The sequence below is a fragment of the Acanthaster planci genome, linkage group LG21 (assembly GCF_054643075.1).
Source record: "Acanthaster planci isolate LZ-2023a linkage group LG21, COTS_SCS, whole genome shotgun sequence".
In the NCBI taxonomy this organism is placed as follows: Eukaryota; Metazoa; Echinodermata; class Asteroidea; order Valvatida; family Acanthasteridae; genus Acanthaster; species Acanthaster planci.
In genome coordinates this window covers 7,122,322-7,137,156 of record NC_141797.1, presented here as the reverse complement: position 1 = coordinate 7,137,156, position 14,835 = coordinate 7,122,322, and the positions used below count along the sequence as shown (strand labels likewise).

Below are 14,835 nucleotides of genomic sequence, written 5' to 3'. Positions count from 1 at the left end.
GATCGGCCAGATTTAGGCCCGTGCGCGGCTGAGCGGCGTCGATTGGGGAGGGGGAAGCGGAGGGAATTTGGAGATAGGGTGGGGGGGGTTCTGTCGTGACGCATCGGGGCTCATTTTGTCTATGCACTGTCAATAGCGGCAGAATACAGGCTGTGTGGTGTAAACAACCGCAACATCGACATGTCATAAACTCCCGTTCTGTTATTCGGTGCTATTACGTCACTCCGGAAGCATGCGCATTCTACAGCAGTGTCAAATTTTATTCTAAAACCTAAGACAGCAATTCATGTTGTATACAACTAGATCACCTTTGACCTTTTTTCTATTAACCAAATATGAGTCGGTGTACCTTTTCACCAAGTTCAATTCGACCACTTTTCAACCCTTGAGTTATTTTCCTGGGGAAATTTGGGAAATGACAGAAACGCTAAGGCGTGTCGACAATCTCAGATTAACGCTCTTCTCCTGGTGTCAATTATGCACCGTGTATTCTGGACCCCATTTGATGAGGATATTTGGCATGATAGGTGTGTAAGAGTAACAAACGCAACCAACGTAAACGCACCGATTTTCAGGCTCAAAGCAAAATTGGACACCCACTTGTCTATGCCTACGGCTGTGGGCTGTAGTTCTTCTGAAGCGGTTTACCTCGCATACACTGAGCTCTTGCCCAAAAAGTGTCCGTTGTACTTTCCCATGTCTTCACTGACAACTTTTCTCTTCATGATGTGGAAGATAAGACGCTTGTCTCTAGTGGAACCGGTGAACGGCGATGATGACTCAGGCTGAGCAGTCTCCCATAAGACGGCTGGGAACGAGACTAGCGGAACGAGAGCTGTTACATATTTCGTATCGGGACATTCTTTGTTTACGTCATTAATTACATGCAAGCGAGACCTTGAGATGGATAGGTGCGCTCAGTGGCTCAATTTTTAATAACATTTAAAATACTCACTTAAAGGTTATCTGCATAACATCTGGAATAGTTTCAAAATTCAACATCCAATCTCAAATCGTATGCGCCACTGATTGTTACCATTCGGGTTCGTAAGTGACTTCGTCACAAAGGCAAACGCGCCACGATTTGCAGGCTCTCATTGGACAATTGCGAAAGGTGCGCGTTAACTTCCGGTTCCATGGTTGCATGTAATCCTATGTGCAGTGCACGTGTGCAGTGGGCGCGGTTTAAACTGAAGTGACGTCACACTTACGAACCGGATACTCCAAGTTGAACTTTTAAAAAGGGAACCCGTCTGCATTAACTTCTCTCGGGTGGCAAGACTTCCTGAGACAAACCCCCTTATCTCGGGCCTCTGTTTGCCGGAACTGCTTTTTATGGTGGATAACACAAAATGGGACCTGACTCCCGCGGTGCCTCGTGTCAATCGGCGAGAGTTTAATGTTCCAGACAAAGTTGACAGTCTTGTTGGCTTGGTTGGGTCTGCATTGCGAATGAAAACAGACGTGCATGCTTTGAACTGAAATAAAGACACCTTTCGGATCTGCATTACAAAGAACAGCGTTAAGAACTGGTAAATTATCCAAACACGGAAGATGTAGGCCTACCAAGCTCGTTTTATAAGCATAATCGGAGAACGAAGTCCGTTCATTTTTTTATTGGTATTATTTATTTGGCCAAAACAGTAGACATGACAGGATAACACAGAACAATTGGTACAGTACAAAACAGATAGTACTCCCAGATGGGCCAGGGACAGCAAAAGCAATAAAATTACTGTGATCCGTAGACCTGCTGCCGCGTTTGAAAACCACTCACTTCTTTTCCTTGAGAAATTGCTGAAGTTCACTTACCTTCCCTCAATGAACGCGTGTTTGGGTTGGTTTAATTGTCTCAGTTTTGGTGCAGTTCGCATTGTTTTTAAAAGTGGATGTTGAGTCAGCCGTTCGCAGACGATAATCATTTTGACTAAAGAGTGCCTTGTGATTGGCGCTCAAAACGTCTGCTGGGAAATGCACTTCGCTGGTTCACGAACGACTAAGAAATGCATGCACTGCGGTCGCATCGCTACCAAAAAAATGAACACTCCCGACTAAGATGGCTCTCTCTTTAACCGACAAGGGATGGTCATGCTCAAGGCGGATTAGAGCACGAAGATTCTCACAGGTGTGCCTTTGGCTAATGTTTTGCACACTGCTGTCGGGTTAGGATCCAGACTCGACCATGATAAGTATGTTTCATTTTCGTTGAACGTGAAGGAGAATCCGCCTGGTCACGTGTTAAGGGACAATCTAGTGCAATTTCATACTTTTTATGACCGATAAAGTTAAAGTCTTGAATTTTTTGTCCGCTGAACAGACACGTTGAAAAAACCTTTTAGTCACGTTCTGCCACGCAAACTTCAGAAATCAGACGAGCGTTTTCGGTGCAATCTGATGACAGTAGCCCAAGGTAACTGTCGGTCTAAAGCTTGGTTTATACGTAGGCCTATTTTCTCCTTTGTAACACTGAGGCCGAGTGGGACTCACGACGGTGTCCTTCAGTCGACTGGGAGGCCAGGAGGGATCCTTCCAACCGCTCAGCTGATTTCCTAGGGGGGAGTAATTGCCCATTTTATTGGTCCAATATGTCCACAATCATTCGGCACCAACTTGGATGTGCGCCTTTCTACCAGGCCCCACGAACGACTGCGCCATGACTGACGCAGCCTTGCGTCTGGTTTCCGTCAATCGAGTAGGGAGCGTCAACAAAGCAACCCTAACTCGATAGGATTTTTTTGGTCGGTTCGCAATAACCGAATTTCGGTACCGAGTTGTGCTGGTATTCAGGTATAGGTTTGGCAAGGAGTAAAAAAGGTTTACATCTGTGCTTGATATAAGGACAGGTAATTATTCTCGAAGTGCGGTCAAGTAACTTCGTATGTGAACTTAATGGGAATATCATGCACTCGAAGACCAGACGTGACGTATAACAGTTCAGTTATAGGATCACGTAACTATGGAATCATTGGTACTTTCCTGTATGAATGAATTTCCCGTCTGTAAAGCCAAAATATTCTTTGCGGTTCCTTCATAGCAAATTATGTGGATTTTGTAACTTTTTTCCTCACTGAAAAACTGACTTTTTTAATCCAGCCAATTTGAAAATCATGCAGTTGATTTACGGCCTAAAGATTGGGGATTTGCAAAAGAACTTAAAATTTGAGAACATATGGTGAGATGCTGATTTCTGTTGGCCTTTTTGTGCAAAAACAAAATAGATTCCATGGAGATAAGACTGTTTGTGCATTCCACGTGCAACTTTTGGTCCTACCAAGCGTACAGAACTTATCGTTCTAAAATATATAGAAATTATCATTAATTTGGCATGTTTCTCCTATCATAAAACCTAGTTTCTTTTCTACACTGAATGTGAAAAGAGAACAGATGTTATTCGCGTTTCAATTGGTAACGTGAAACTTAAGTAATTGTTCAGCAATCTCTTCCAGATAATGGTTCTGCGAAATGCTTGTAATAAACGATTTCGTGCCACCGTGCTGTAAAGCTAAATTCAATAATAATGTGAAACCTGTTTTATCGCTTGGATTTCTGTGTGTTTTTCGCTGAAAGTAAGGAGACACGCGAGGTCGCCCCTGTTTTTGTCAGACGTCATCTTGACGGATAAAAAGTATTCCATGCCGTTCAGATTTCTGTCTCGACTTCTTAGCGAATTCCAACGACGTGTCAATGACAAGGCATTGCATTAGATGCCATGTCGAAGGCTGTCTGCACCATTCCATCCGTACAGACTCGATCCACGTGTTATTTAGCTGGACAATAATGTCATGATAGTTTGTGTGTTTGTGTAATTTGCGTGCGATCTTAAAGACGTTACGTCTTTCATTACAGTGTGCTCGATTTTACTGAGAGTAACACCTATACCTGGTTCTCAATCCTTGCGATCTTGCTACCATGCTCAGCCATGCTTTGCATTGTGTGAATCGCCAAAGCGTGTAGTAAAGGGAGTCTTTTAATTTGCAAATTTAATCCAGTTTGTTCTCGAATCACCGAAACCAGCAAATATTGTTCCGTGCGGAGACTACCGTCCTCGTATCCGACGATTGTTGACAACGAGGTATCAACAGCATGCGCAGACGTCACGCGAGGCACGTGAGCCCGTATACATGTAGGCCTACTAGTCTACTGTGTGTGTTTTCATCATTTTAGCGAAGTATACGTCACCCACAGATGTTGACGTCACTAACCCAAGAAACAGTGTTCGTCTGGGAAAACTGGAGTCGACAAAAGATTATTCAGCTTGTATAGGCTTTTTTTGCGCCAAGCGTGTTGAAATTAAGTTCCACAGTCGAGAAGAGTTTTTCATTGATGTTACATAACATGCCTAGCCTAGGTATATGGCCGTACGATTACTTCCAAAATACAACGCTCCTTTAAGCACGTCGCAGTTGAACACAGATTTTTTATCTTCACTGGTAGACGACAATCAAAGTTCAATAATAAAACGGCGCGCATTATGCCGGAATGTAGCCCAGCGCAGACACAGCTGCAGCCATCTGGAATGAAGTTCTCCGTCGGAGTCTGTTTACGGGACCAGCAGAACCAGCCGGGAAGCTAAAGCACTCCCTCCTTGTTTTGGTTGGGAGAGCCGCGAAACTAGAGGACTTGGGCGCGAGATCACACACTAGCTGACAATCTGAAAAATGAGCGCCGATTTATCATTCGAGGTAAACATGTTTCCCTTTGGTGGCTGCCGTCCGGTGAATGTAAACATGTAAGTCGATACGGTTGGGTTGCTGTTGCCGACGCCCAGTATGCGCTTATTTGCCCCTCATTTTCACCTTCACTCAAAAAAAAAAAAGTTCCGCCGAGATTTGGATGAAAGCCCCACTCTTGAACACGCGTGTGACATTCAGGAGAGGCTGTGTGCGTGCCGTGTCGCGGATGATTCGACAATATTAGCACGACTGTTTTGAGAGAAGGATGTGAATATAGCCGAAATGTGAGAGCGGTGACCCCTGCGTTGTCACATTATGTCTCGGAGGAATTTTTACTTGAGATTCCTGTGCCAAGTTCATGTAACGTGAACAACTTCATTGAATAACATTCATGAAAAGTCGTCTTTGAAGCCACTGACATTGTAATCTTTTGTTAGTATTACCGTTTGTTTTGCTTCCTCTGAATTGTCCAAGGTATACTACAAACAGGCGAAGACAATGTCCTCCCGGAACTTACTTTAAAGCGATCCCTGTGTTGCATTAAGACATCGTAATATGCCTTTGTGATTGTGTGTTTTAGTTGGTATGCATGGCCATTGAAAGATCACAGTGCCTGTTCGCTCGTATATAAATACAATGCATTTCAGAAAACCCTTTCTGTGATTGGGCAAGAGTCGCTCGTTGATAGTATGTTATTGGCCGGAACGTTTTACTAATGGGATTATTGCTGCGTTTATTTCGTCGTTTTGAGTTAACACAGAACATGAAGTTTATAAATCACTTTTTAAAGAAAAAAAACTGTTAGGCCCCTATCCTGTTGAGGACTAAAGAATAGATCAAAACATGGAATAACTGAAAGTGAAACCAAACCATCTGACGAGTTGAGTCTCAGCATGGATTTCTTGCAAAAAGAGGAACGGTGATTAATAATGCAATTAACTTTGAAAAATATATTTATGGAAGTGAACGAAACTGACACGAACTAAAACACTCACGAGTCCTTGTCTTATACGTTTTATTGAATTCAGTGCGGTTGCATTTCCCCAAATGCATTTGTTTTGTAAAAAAACTACAGCGCAATTCTGTCTCGCTATACTGGCATGGATAACTGTCAATCAGAATTATATTGTATCGAATTTTTGTACCAATGAAGTGTTGATCAGTCTGCAAAAATTTGAAAAAAAAAAATAAACCTGTGTCTGGTTTATTGGAGAATGTAGTTTGGGAGCTGGGATGCGTCAAACAGTGTGACAAGTTATCGACAAGTATATGGACTTTTCCCCCGAAGCCATGCGGTTAATAAGATGGACAACGAACACACAACACCAATCCGTCACGATCGTATCCCCCGTCTTAAGAGCTTACGCCCGGTGTTAACCCAACGACCTTTTGAGTTACCGCTTTCGGGTGAAAAAAAAATCGACCGACTGTTACCTGGAAGGAGACAGCTGCATGATTTTTCTTTTTGTAGGCCTGTATACGGCTCAGCCTCTTTTTCACTGCTTGTCCCTGTTAAGAAGATGGCGATAGGCCATTCTGCTCCGGATCGTGCCATTTTATTGAGTAGGGAGGTGCGAGACTATAAGTTGTAGCGATTGCAACTTTGCAGGTTGTTTCCCTGTGTTACCCTAAACATGTTGAATAATGTTTCTTTTGTCACTCGGAGCACTTAAGTCGTTTTGAAGACGGACTGAAGTTGGACTTTATCAACTGCAATACGCCTCTCCTTGAATTCAGTTCGTTGAACTCGTTGCAGTTCAGTTCAGTAGAACTTGTGTTCTTGGGTTGCAAATAACTGTTTTCACGTACAAGCATAATAGTATGCGCTTTCAACCATGCATTTCAAGAGAACTATACAAATTGTATGTCATTTTACAGCAAAGGGTTGAAATGTTCGGTGTGGTATGTTTTAACAGACAAGTGGTTTGAATCTGCCCTGAAATGCCTACCTTGAAATGCATGTTAATTATTGATGCGTGTAGCCTATCAGCCTCGAGTTGGACCAAGAGAGGGCACAATTACAACGGAGGATCCTTTGGTCGGAACTGAACTTCGCTGGTTCACGAACGACTATGAAATGCAGGCGTTACGGTCGCATTGCTACCAACAAAATAAAACTCCCGACCAACATGACTATTTCTAACCGATGACGGGGTGCTTCTGCTCAAGGCGTATAATCTCGCATGGTGGCGTGTTATGTTACGACACAACCCTGATACGAGCGATTCACAACACGGTGCGCTACCAAGATGTTGTGGGCTACGATTGATAAATTCCCGATGTCTTGTTGGTCAAGGAAAAAGAAGATTCGTAAGTTTATTTCGAGTTACAGTTTGAAATAATTTTTCTGTTCCTTTTATGTGCCTATCCGTGAAACCTTTGCACAGATTGTCTACATTATTATGGTCAAATGCAAATCGCGGCACGGGCGGCCATGCTTTTGGCGACCGTAAGACTTAAAAAAAAAATGCCCCCTCCATGGCAAATTTTAATCGTGCTTTAACGATATCCCGCTCAACTGATGAAAGAGAGAACGAAATATCACATAATCAGTTCACGTCGGAGAGAATAAAAGAATGGCTCTTCTGAAGAGTGACATTTGACGCCTAAGTGCAGTGGACGCGCTGGGACCTTACCAGTACAGGATGTGACGGATCGCAGCTCCGACTGTGCCCATGAACCCCTCGCCTGAAGCTCAGCACGGCTGCTCGGGATCAGGGGAAATATTCAATATGCAGGCTTGGGGGTGTGGAAAGGAGAAGAATGGGAAACATTTTGTTCGCAGAGCTTGCAAGCTTGACACCCTCGCGAAGCAGAACCAGACGCGCGACTCGCTAGCATTAGCTGCGAAGGATGTTTCCGCTCCTCGTGCTGCACCTTCTCACACCATCCACGCAATATACGCTTGCGAGCAAGGGCGTGACAGTGTGCCGTTGCTATGTAACCAAACGCCCTCTCTTGTTAACGAGCAAGACATCGTGGGCGTTAATAACTTCGGTCTTCTCTCGATATTCTTTTTTTCCCCTCATATTTTGTGCATAATGTTGCGAACATTTTATTTCCTTTTTTGAGGTTGAAGTGTATTGTGTCAGTCTGTGACTGGTTTTACCTTTTGTATTTTTAAAATATTTTATTGACTAAGATTTTAGTTTTTGATTGTTGTAATATACCATTGGAAGCTAAATTTCTATGTTTTTTACATGGATTAATAATAATAGAATACGGATGAATGAACGAATTTGTGATAAACCAAAGTTCACATTTTGTTTACAGATTTCCTAATTGTCTTCTTCCTTCACAGGGTTCTTTCTTCCATTGCAGTCGACATTTCCCACTAACCCCCTTAAAACCGTTTCTATCTCGTATCTATACTCATCCCTTCTTTAGAGCAAGATCTTCTCTTTCAGCATCACCTAAATGCTAATTACAGTCTCTTAGTTATTCAAAACAGCCAGTGAGGATAAGTTGTCATCTGACCGAAGCGATCAATCCCCTTCCCCATACACGTATCCCTTCCTTAGGCAAACGATCCATCTGTTCTAACTCCCGTGTCAGCAACCTCGGAGGTCTTTGACCACTGAACTACTCGTGTGAAGGGTTTTGATTGCGATCTCCTTTTCTCATCCCTCGTCCCAACTCAATATAAATGTCTTGAATAAACATTGTCTCATAATTATAATAGAAGATCACATTAGCTTTAACAGATTAGTGTGTTACATAACAATTCTTTTCTCTTCTCGAGACTTCCAACTGTTTCATCACTGTCATTTAAACCTCAGTTTTACACTGGCGACTCACGGTGCCGTAGAAAGAGGTTGGTCACCGCTGGTGCCCCACCCCATGCTCACCTTTCCACGCCAACAAATTGACTGCCTAGTGCCTATCTCTATGTCTTGGCATAATAAATGACTTTGCATTTCATGAAGTGAAACCTTAACCCTCACCCTCTTTCTTTCAACTCTTCTTCCCTCGCGATGCGTAGATGCTAATTCACTGCCGACCACTGCCCTCCCTATGGTCTCCAAGCACCGTCCAATGAAAGGCAGGTTTTCACTTTGCTGTTCATAGAATAGATGACGTCACCATTTGCTCCATATCGAGCGCCCTCTTTTGGTTGCATTTGGAAATGGCTTTCAGTTCGGCGTCAGTGAGAGGGTCATTGTCACCACACATTTTCGGAGTTGGCACTCTATGACGTCACGTGTATACACAAGTATTAAACGATCTAAAATTGCATTATTTTAGGGGAAATTTCAAAAATACAAAATGAATTCGATAAATTAAAAAACGAAATGCTAGAAAAATTGATTATTGATTCTGTCAGAAAAACTATTCCGGACAAAACTTACTGGGATTCCCAAATTGTGTTGAACGGCTAGATGTTCAGTGATTTGACATGTACCAATAGAGGGTGTTTCGGTCCAAACGATTGCCGTGATATCTTAGTCTTCACGCGTGCCTGTTAAAGCTTCGTAGGTATTTTCATTCTTGAAGTAATTTGTGCCGTTGAGGGTGACATGACAGTGACTAGAACTCTTACAATTTTTCATACTAGTTTAAGAGTATGTTGTGTTAAACAAGGACTTTTGGTGAATCTGATTTTTTTTCTGCATTAATAACAAGTGGTTATCTGAAAACAGCTTCTGACTAACTTCAAATAACTCAATTCGGTGAAAGTTCAATAATGCTGACTTATTGGAACCAGTCCCATGCGGTTGAAGGTGATTTTCTGCTACGTAGGTTGATTGTTTTTGCCGCTTACATTTTAGGCCCTAATCCTTGTTGAATACCTTCTAATTCTAGTTGATTACCTTCCAACAGGCATGGTGGCAGCGGTGGGATCACTCTTTACACAGTGCCACGATGACGCCGACGCAGCGTCGATAGTGGAATATTTCTGCAATGCTGACTTTGGTAAGTGCGTTTGAAAAAGAAACACAATAAAAATCCACACTTGTGGTTTTGTTCTGATTTGGTTGTCTTCTATCTGCGGACACTACAGTGAAATTGTAATGCAAGATACCCTCTTCGGCTCCACTATAAAATGATGACAAAAACGTGAAGTAAAGGAAATGCATAGATATTTCACATGTGGGATAACAAATAAGCGCGTTGCCACTTCCCAGTTGCGTATTCAGTCGACAGCAGTTTCAAATTTTTTTCCCGTTAACACATTTCTCCCGTAGTCGTACATGTATCTTGTCTCGATATTGTACCGTGCCCCAGTTGGGTAGTTAATTATGGTGCATTTGGTTCATGAAACAAACACGTCACGGTGAGTAATTCTAGCCGAATGTAGCAGTGCCCGTTCCCAGATCGGCTCAATTTCAAAGATGGCAGGAAAGATTAATTTAAAGTGTATGACTGTGCAAACGATGCAATTCATATTCGCGTACATGATAAACACGCATAGCTATGTAATAGTGTATATTTTAAGCTGTGTATTCTATTAGTGGGTATTTAAAAATGCTCTGTGAATAAATGGTATTTATTTTTAAAGAATTATATCTGAGATCAAAATAAACAGTGCATTTTATAGATATTCTGCAATTATTGTCCAAACGCCATTTGAATAACAGGAATGCTTTGGACGCCTTTAGAAACTTTGGTTAATTGGCCATCGATTTATTTTCAGTCCCAACCAATTTTAGGTTCCTCTATATATACTGCTAAGTTGATGGGTCTCGTACCTATTTATATGATCGATACCATTGTTATGATTGATAGCATTCCTGTCATTCAAAGAGAGAACTCGAAGAGATTGACACGACATCAGAGATCGGCTGGAAATAGACGGCTGCCTCTAAGTCTCAATGAGCTCCCATTTTATTTCGCCTCTAACAGTAAGATTCCAACCGAGCGAACTTGTTTTGATTTTAAATGGCCAGCTCCCAGAATGAATTATTGTCCGAGAAGTGTAAACGTATTTACACTGTCTTTGTGATTTACGTCCACCACTTTTTAAACCCAGCCTCGTATTTTTTCAGACCATCGGCTGCAGGGAGCCTCTTCTGGCCGTAAATGCGTAATTATCGCCGGCCCTAATCACGACCGAACCTCAAATGTTTGTGCGGAATCCACCCCCTTAAAATACCGGACCTTTTGAAGTGAAACGAGCGACTCCTTGGAAGTGACGTCATGAGTTTAATGGGAATGATAATAAACGAAGGCACGAGCAGGGACATGTCGCTTAGGCTAGATTCAAGTCTGAATTGGCTTTGTCGGTCTGGAACCCATTTCACAGACTACGATTATTCTGCACTCTCTGAAGATTCTCCCGCATGGATGTAGCTGCAAAGTTACTTAAAGCAAAGGCAAAGGTGTGTCCAGCAAATAGCGCAAGTAACACCACAAATCAGCCATATCAAGCTGTCACCTGTGCTGTCGGCGATTCGAAGCTGCAGTGAAGACTACACGACACAGTACCGCGGGTCATAAAGTCAATGGGTCCAGTCGGCAAGAGCATCGTAAGTCCTTCAGTGCCGGGCACGCGGAGCGCGGCGGAAAAAATCTCCGTTAGATCACATTCTAAACAAACTAGCGGCCCATTATCTGGAGATTTACAGTCCCAGAGGTGGCGAAGTGGGAACGGGCTTCTTGAATTTGTCACGCATCGAGGAGGTAGCACTTACTTCCTCAGACACTTGAAATAAAAATCTTTAACTCCCCTGTGGCTTGGAGAACACCGACCCATTATAAGCCATGAATTTCTGCACTTTGTGAGGTCACATTTATGTTTAAATTAAGTGTTTTTAGATTTAGACTTGTTTTATTCAACTTGCTACGGCTGGGAGCAACGTACACATCCATGCGAAGTGGCTGCAGCCGCTAGCCAGCGGCTTCCACAGATGTATCATCAGTCGTAGCCATAACCCACAGACGCAGCGTGGATGACAGTGTTGACGCCTACTCTGCCGTTGAGGTTGCGAAATTAGCAATAGACTTTACCTCGATTTGTTCAATCCATACGTGAGTGTTGGGTAAGCTCTGGGACAGAGTTGGTCTCATGCACGTCATGCGTGTGGTCTATTGTGTCTGCTGAAGTGGTTGCTTCTGACGTGCATCAAGTCCAGGAAGTTAGGTGCATTTGACTGAGATAGTAAGAGGTTATTGGCAGCTGCCCATCGGGGCAAGTTTTGACAGAGATAAAACATAACAGCACCCCACGGATGACACAGTGATAGTGCGTTTTCACTTCCCGTTCGTTGTTGTTGTCCTCCCAAACTTCTCTCCGCGCATGTTTAGTTTCCCTAACGTATATTGTTAACCCCGTAACCTCGCATGCAGCGGTCGTGATCTCTCGTATCCACACAGAGCGACCCGGTCTGTCTCAGGGGATCATGGTGGTATTTATCTTAGTGCTGGGTGACAGTGTCTTAAAGGAACAGTCACATCCCGGAGGTTTTTCCTGAAGCTGAATACGAGACCATCTGTTTGACAAAGAATCATATCGTCCACTCAAAAAGACGTCCGTTTCGTGACAAATTCCTGGCACGACCAGGGCAGCTGCAATGAAATTTACTTCGACACAATTTTTTCCCCGCAACTTTGTACTCTTCTTGAGTTTGTGACGACTCTTTTTTCCTATTTGGTTAAATGTATCGAAAAGTGCACTTTTTAAAATAACTTACATTGTCTATGTTTTCTAATGCTGCGAAGACATCTGGGGAAAACATAGTTCGGTGCATATGTTTTTCTGTTCAAATTGTGAACCCAGAATTTATTGACTGAAAACATTTCTGAGAAAGGAATTGATGCTTGCTTATTGCTATGTACCGTACATAAACAACAATGAATCAGAAGGGGAGAAAATTTAACCAAGCGAAATCTGCAAACATGCAGGACGTTTTGTGTACAAACAAATGTAACACTGAGGCTTTCTCCCTGGAATAGTATCCTAGGTTTGCCATGAATATGGAAATGCTCATTGCCAAAAAAATTACCCGTAGAATTGGTGAAAGAAAAGTTGAACTGAGACACGAAGGTACCTTTTGAAGGTTTGTCTTAAAACAAATTGATTGCAGCTAACCTTTAAAAATGTAACAAAATGGCTTGAGACTTACTTTGGATTCGAATTTCGACTAAACTGACTTTTTGACATGAAAGGAACGATTTTTTAAATAAAACTCGAGGAGAGTGTCATGATACTTGGCCGGGGAAATTGAGGCTTCGTTAGAATGACTTGGAAATTAGCCAGATTGATTTTAGACTTGATCTGAGTGACTTGAGACTTGATCTTAGCGGACAGAGACTTGATCTGAATGACTTGAGATTAATCTGAGTGACTTGAGACTTGATCTTTGCGGATATGAGTGACCCGAGAATTACCAGAGTTACATATGACCATTTATAGACCAGAGTGACTTGAGATTCGACCACTTGGGACTGAGCGAGAGTGGAAGTAGATTCGAGCATGGACTCTTGATTAGAAATACAGGACGGCATTTTTTTAAAGAGAAACTTGAGTCTTAACTGACTAACTGTTGGAATGACCTCAGACTTGACCATCAGTGACAAGAGACTTTGCAAGAGCTAATGTATTAATGACAGGAAATACTTAAGACCTGACCAGATATCTTATAATATCAATCGTGAAGATATATGTACATTGACCTCTGTTACTTTTGATTTCAAAACACTTTGGCACGTCCCCAGATTATCGCTACCCTAATGTCTACGGTACAGGTTTAAACGCAGAGCAAGGACCAAACAAGAGGGGAACTGGCGTCCGTGCAGGGTGCTTAGTGGGCCTTCTTTTCAATTGCAAACCACGTGCGCTTGGTTTCAAAGGAAGCCCGTTTGCTGCAAGGGATCGGTCAAATTAAAGACGGAAGGTAAACCCCGTTGGTCCGATTTCGAAGGGCGATTCGCCCTCTTCGCCCCTCTGTTCTGGTTTTTACATTTGCACTCCGTGGAAACATTAGCCGACAAAGAAGCTGCTTTATCCCCGAAGTACTACAAGAGCGCGTGCAAAGCGAACCGACGGGCAAGAACGGGGCGTCTGAAGCGGCTCAGACGGGGCCAAGTAAACTTCGGATCGCCTGGAGCGACTCGCCGTAACCTCAAAGTGTCCCGACAAACCGCGCTCACCCGACCGAGAAAAATATGGTCTTTTTTTTTTCCTCCGGTCTCTTTGTGGTAAACACATCGCCGGGTTTGGGGTTTTCTTGGCACATTGTTAGACGACTTTTTAGACAGAAGCCTTGAGACTCGCAGCAGTCTGGCGTGGAGCGGTGTAGAGGCCTTTCATCTGTTGTCTCTGGACACCTCTGCGCATTCTTGGTCAAGCCGGGGACAGACGGAATACCTTGCTAATTGGTTGAAAATGCCGGGCAGCACTCCGCTTCTCAAGTGGTGATGGGCAGAGAGAGAGGGGGCGTAAGAATTGGAACGCCAAACGAGGCGTATTAAGTGATTATTCCCTCTTATCCTTCGGCTTTTGTCATCACCAAAACAATTTTCTCCCAGTCGCCCTCGTTAGTAGTTACTTGCACGGTACATGAAATCCCATCTCTTTTCTTGTATTTTTGGCATTTCAGACGGAACATTTTTTATTCCATTCGCTGGTACGCGTAGTGAGCATGCCATGCATTCAGTAAAGAACTGTAATAAAAGTACTTGATAAAGATATACATCTGTGCATGTGAAAACGTCACAGGTTTATCGGTATCTACAAATTATACATATTATCATCATGGCGCTGGATTGCGCATGCTTTATACAGATCTGCTGAAGTTTGGCACAGTGACGGAAGTGACGTCTACGCGATGTATTTAGGGGGCACACCTATTGTGTCTACGATTACATAGTCCTTATAGAGTACCGAAGTGTGACGTCACTGTGAACCAGAAAGTGCAGTGCAAACGAATGGAGCGCGCGCGCGTGTTGGTTCACGCGCTGGTTCTCGCGCTGGTTCTCGCGCTAATGCCTTCTACACACTAATTGTGTGCGTGACGTATTCACTTCGGTACTCTATTTGCCCTCAGATCAAGAACAACCCCCCCCCAAAAAAAACATTACAGTCTTGCCTGACGTAAATTGAAAGGAACAACGGGAAGGCAGTTGTATCAGTTGCTGTACACGCCTAAGTTGTAAACTCGTAAACCTAGCTTTTGGCTGCAGGCCGCGGTCGTCGTTACACCGTTTTAAAGGGGGTGCCATC

At 43.2% G+C, this 14,835-nt stretch overlaps 1 protein-coding gene across 2 annotated transcripts in view; it reads left to right on the top strand.

Moving 5' to 3' along the window:
• The window catches only part of LOC110982377 (secreted frizzled-related protein 5-like), a 29,931-nt gene that overhangs the window by 7,612 nt on the left and 7,484 nt on the right, over positions 1-14,835 (top strand). The window contains exons 2-3 of one of the 2 annotated variants that reach the window (XM_022240738.2): positions 8,656-8,715; positions 9,495-9,587. In XM_022240738.2, the coding sequence (XP_022096430.1) occupies positions 8,656-8,715; positions 9,495-9,587 (153 nt within the window). The remainder of the gene's footprint in view (positions 1-8,655; positions 8,716-9,494; positions 9,588-14,835) is intronic. The other variant, XM_022240739.2, reaches the window with a different exon arrangement.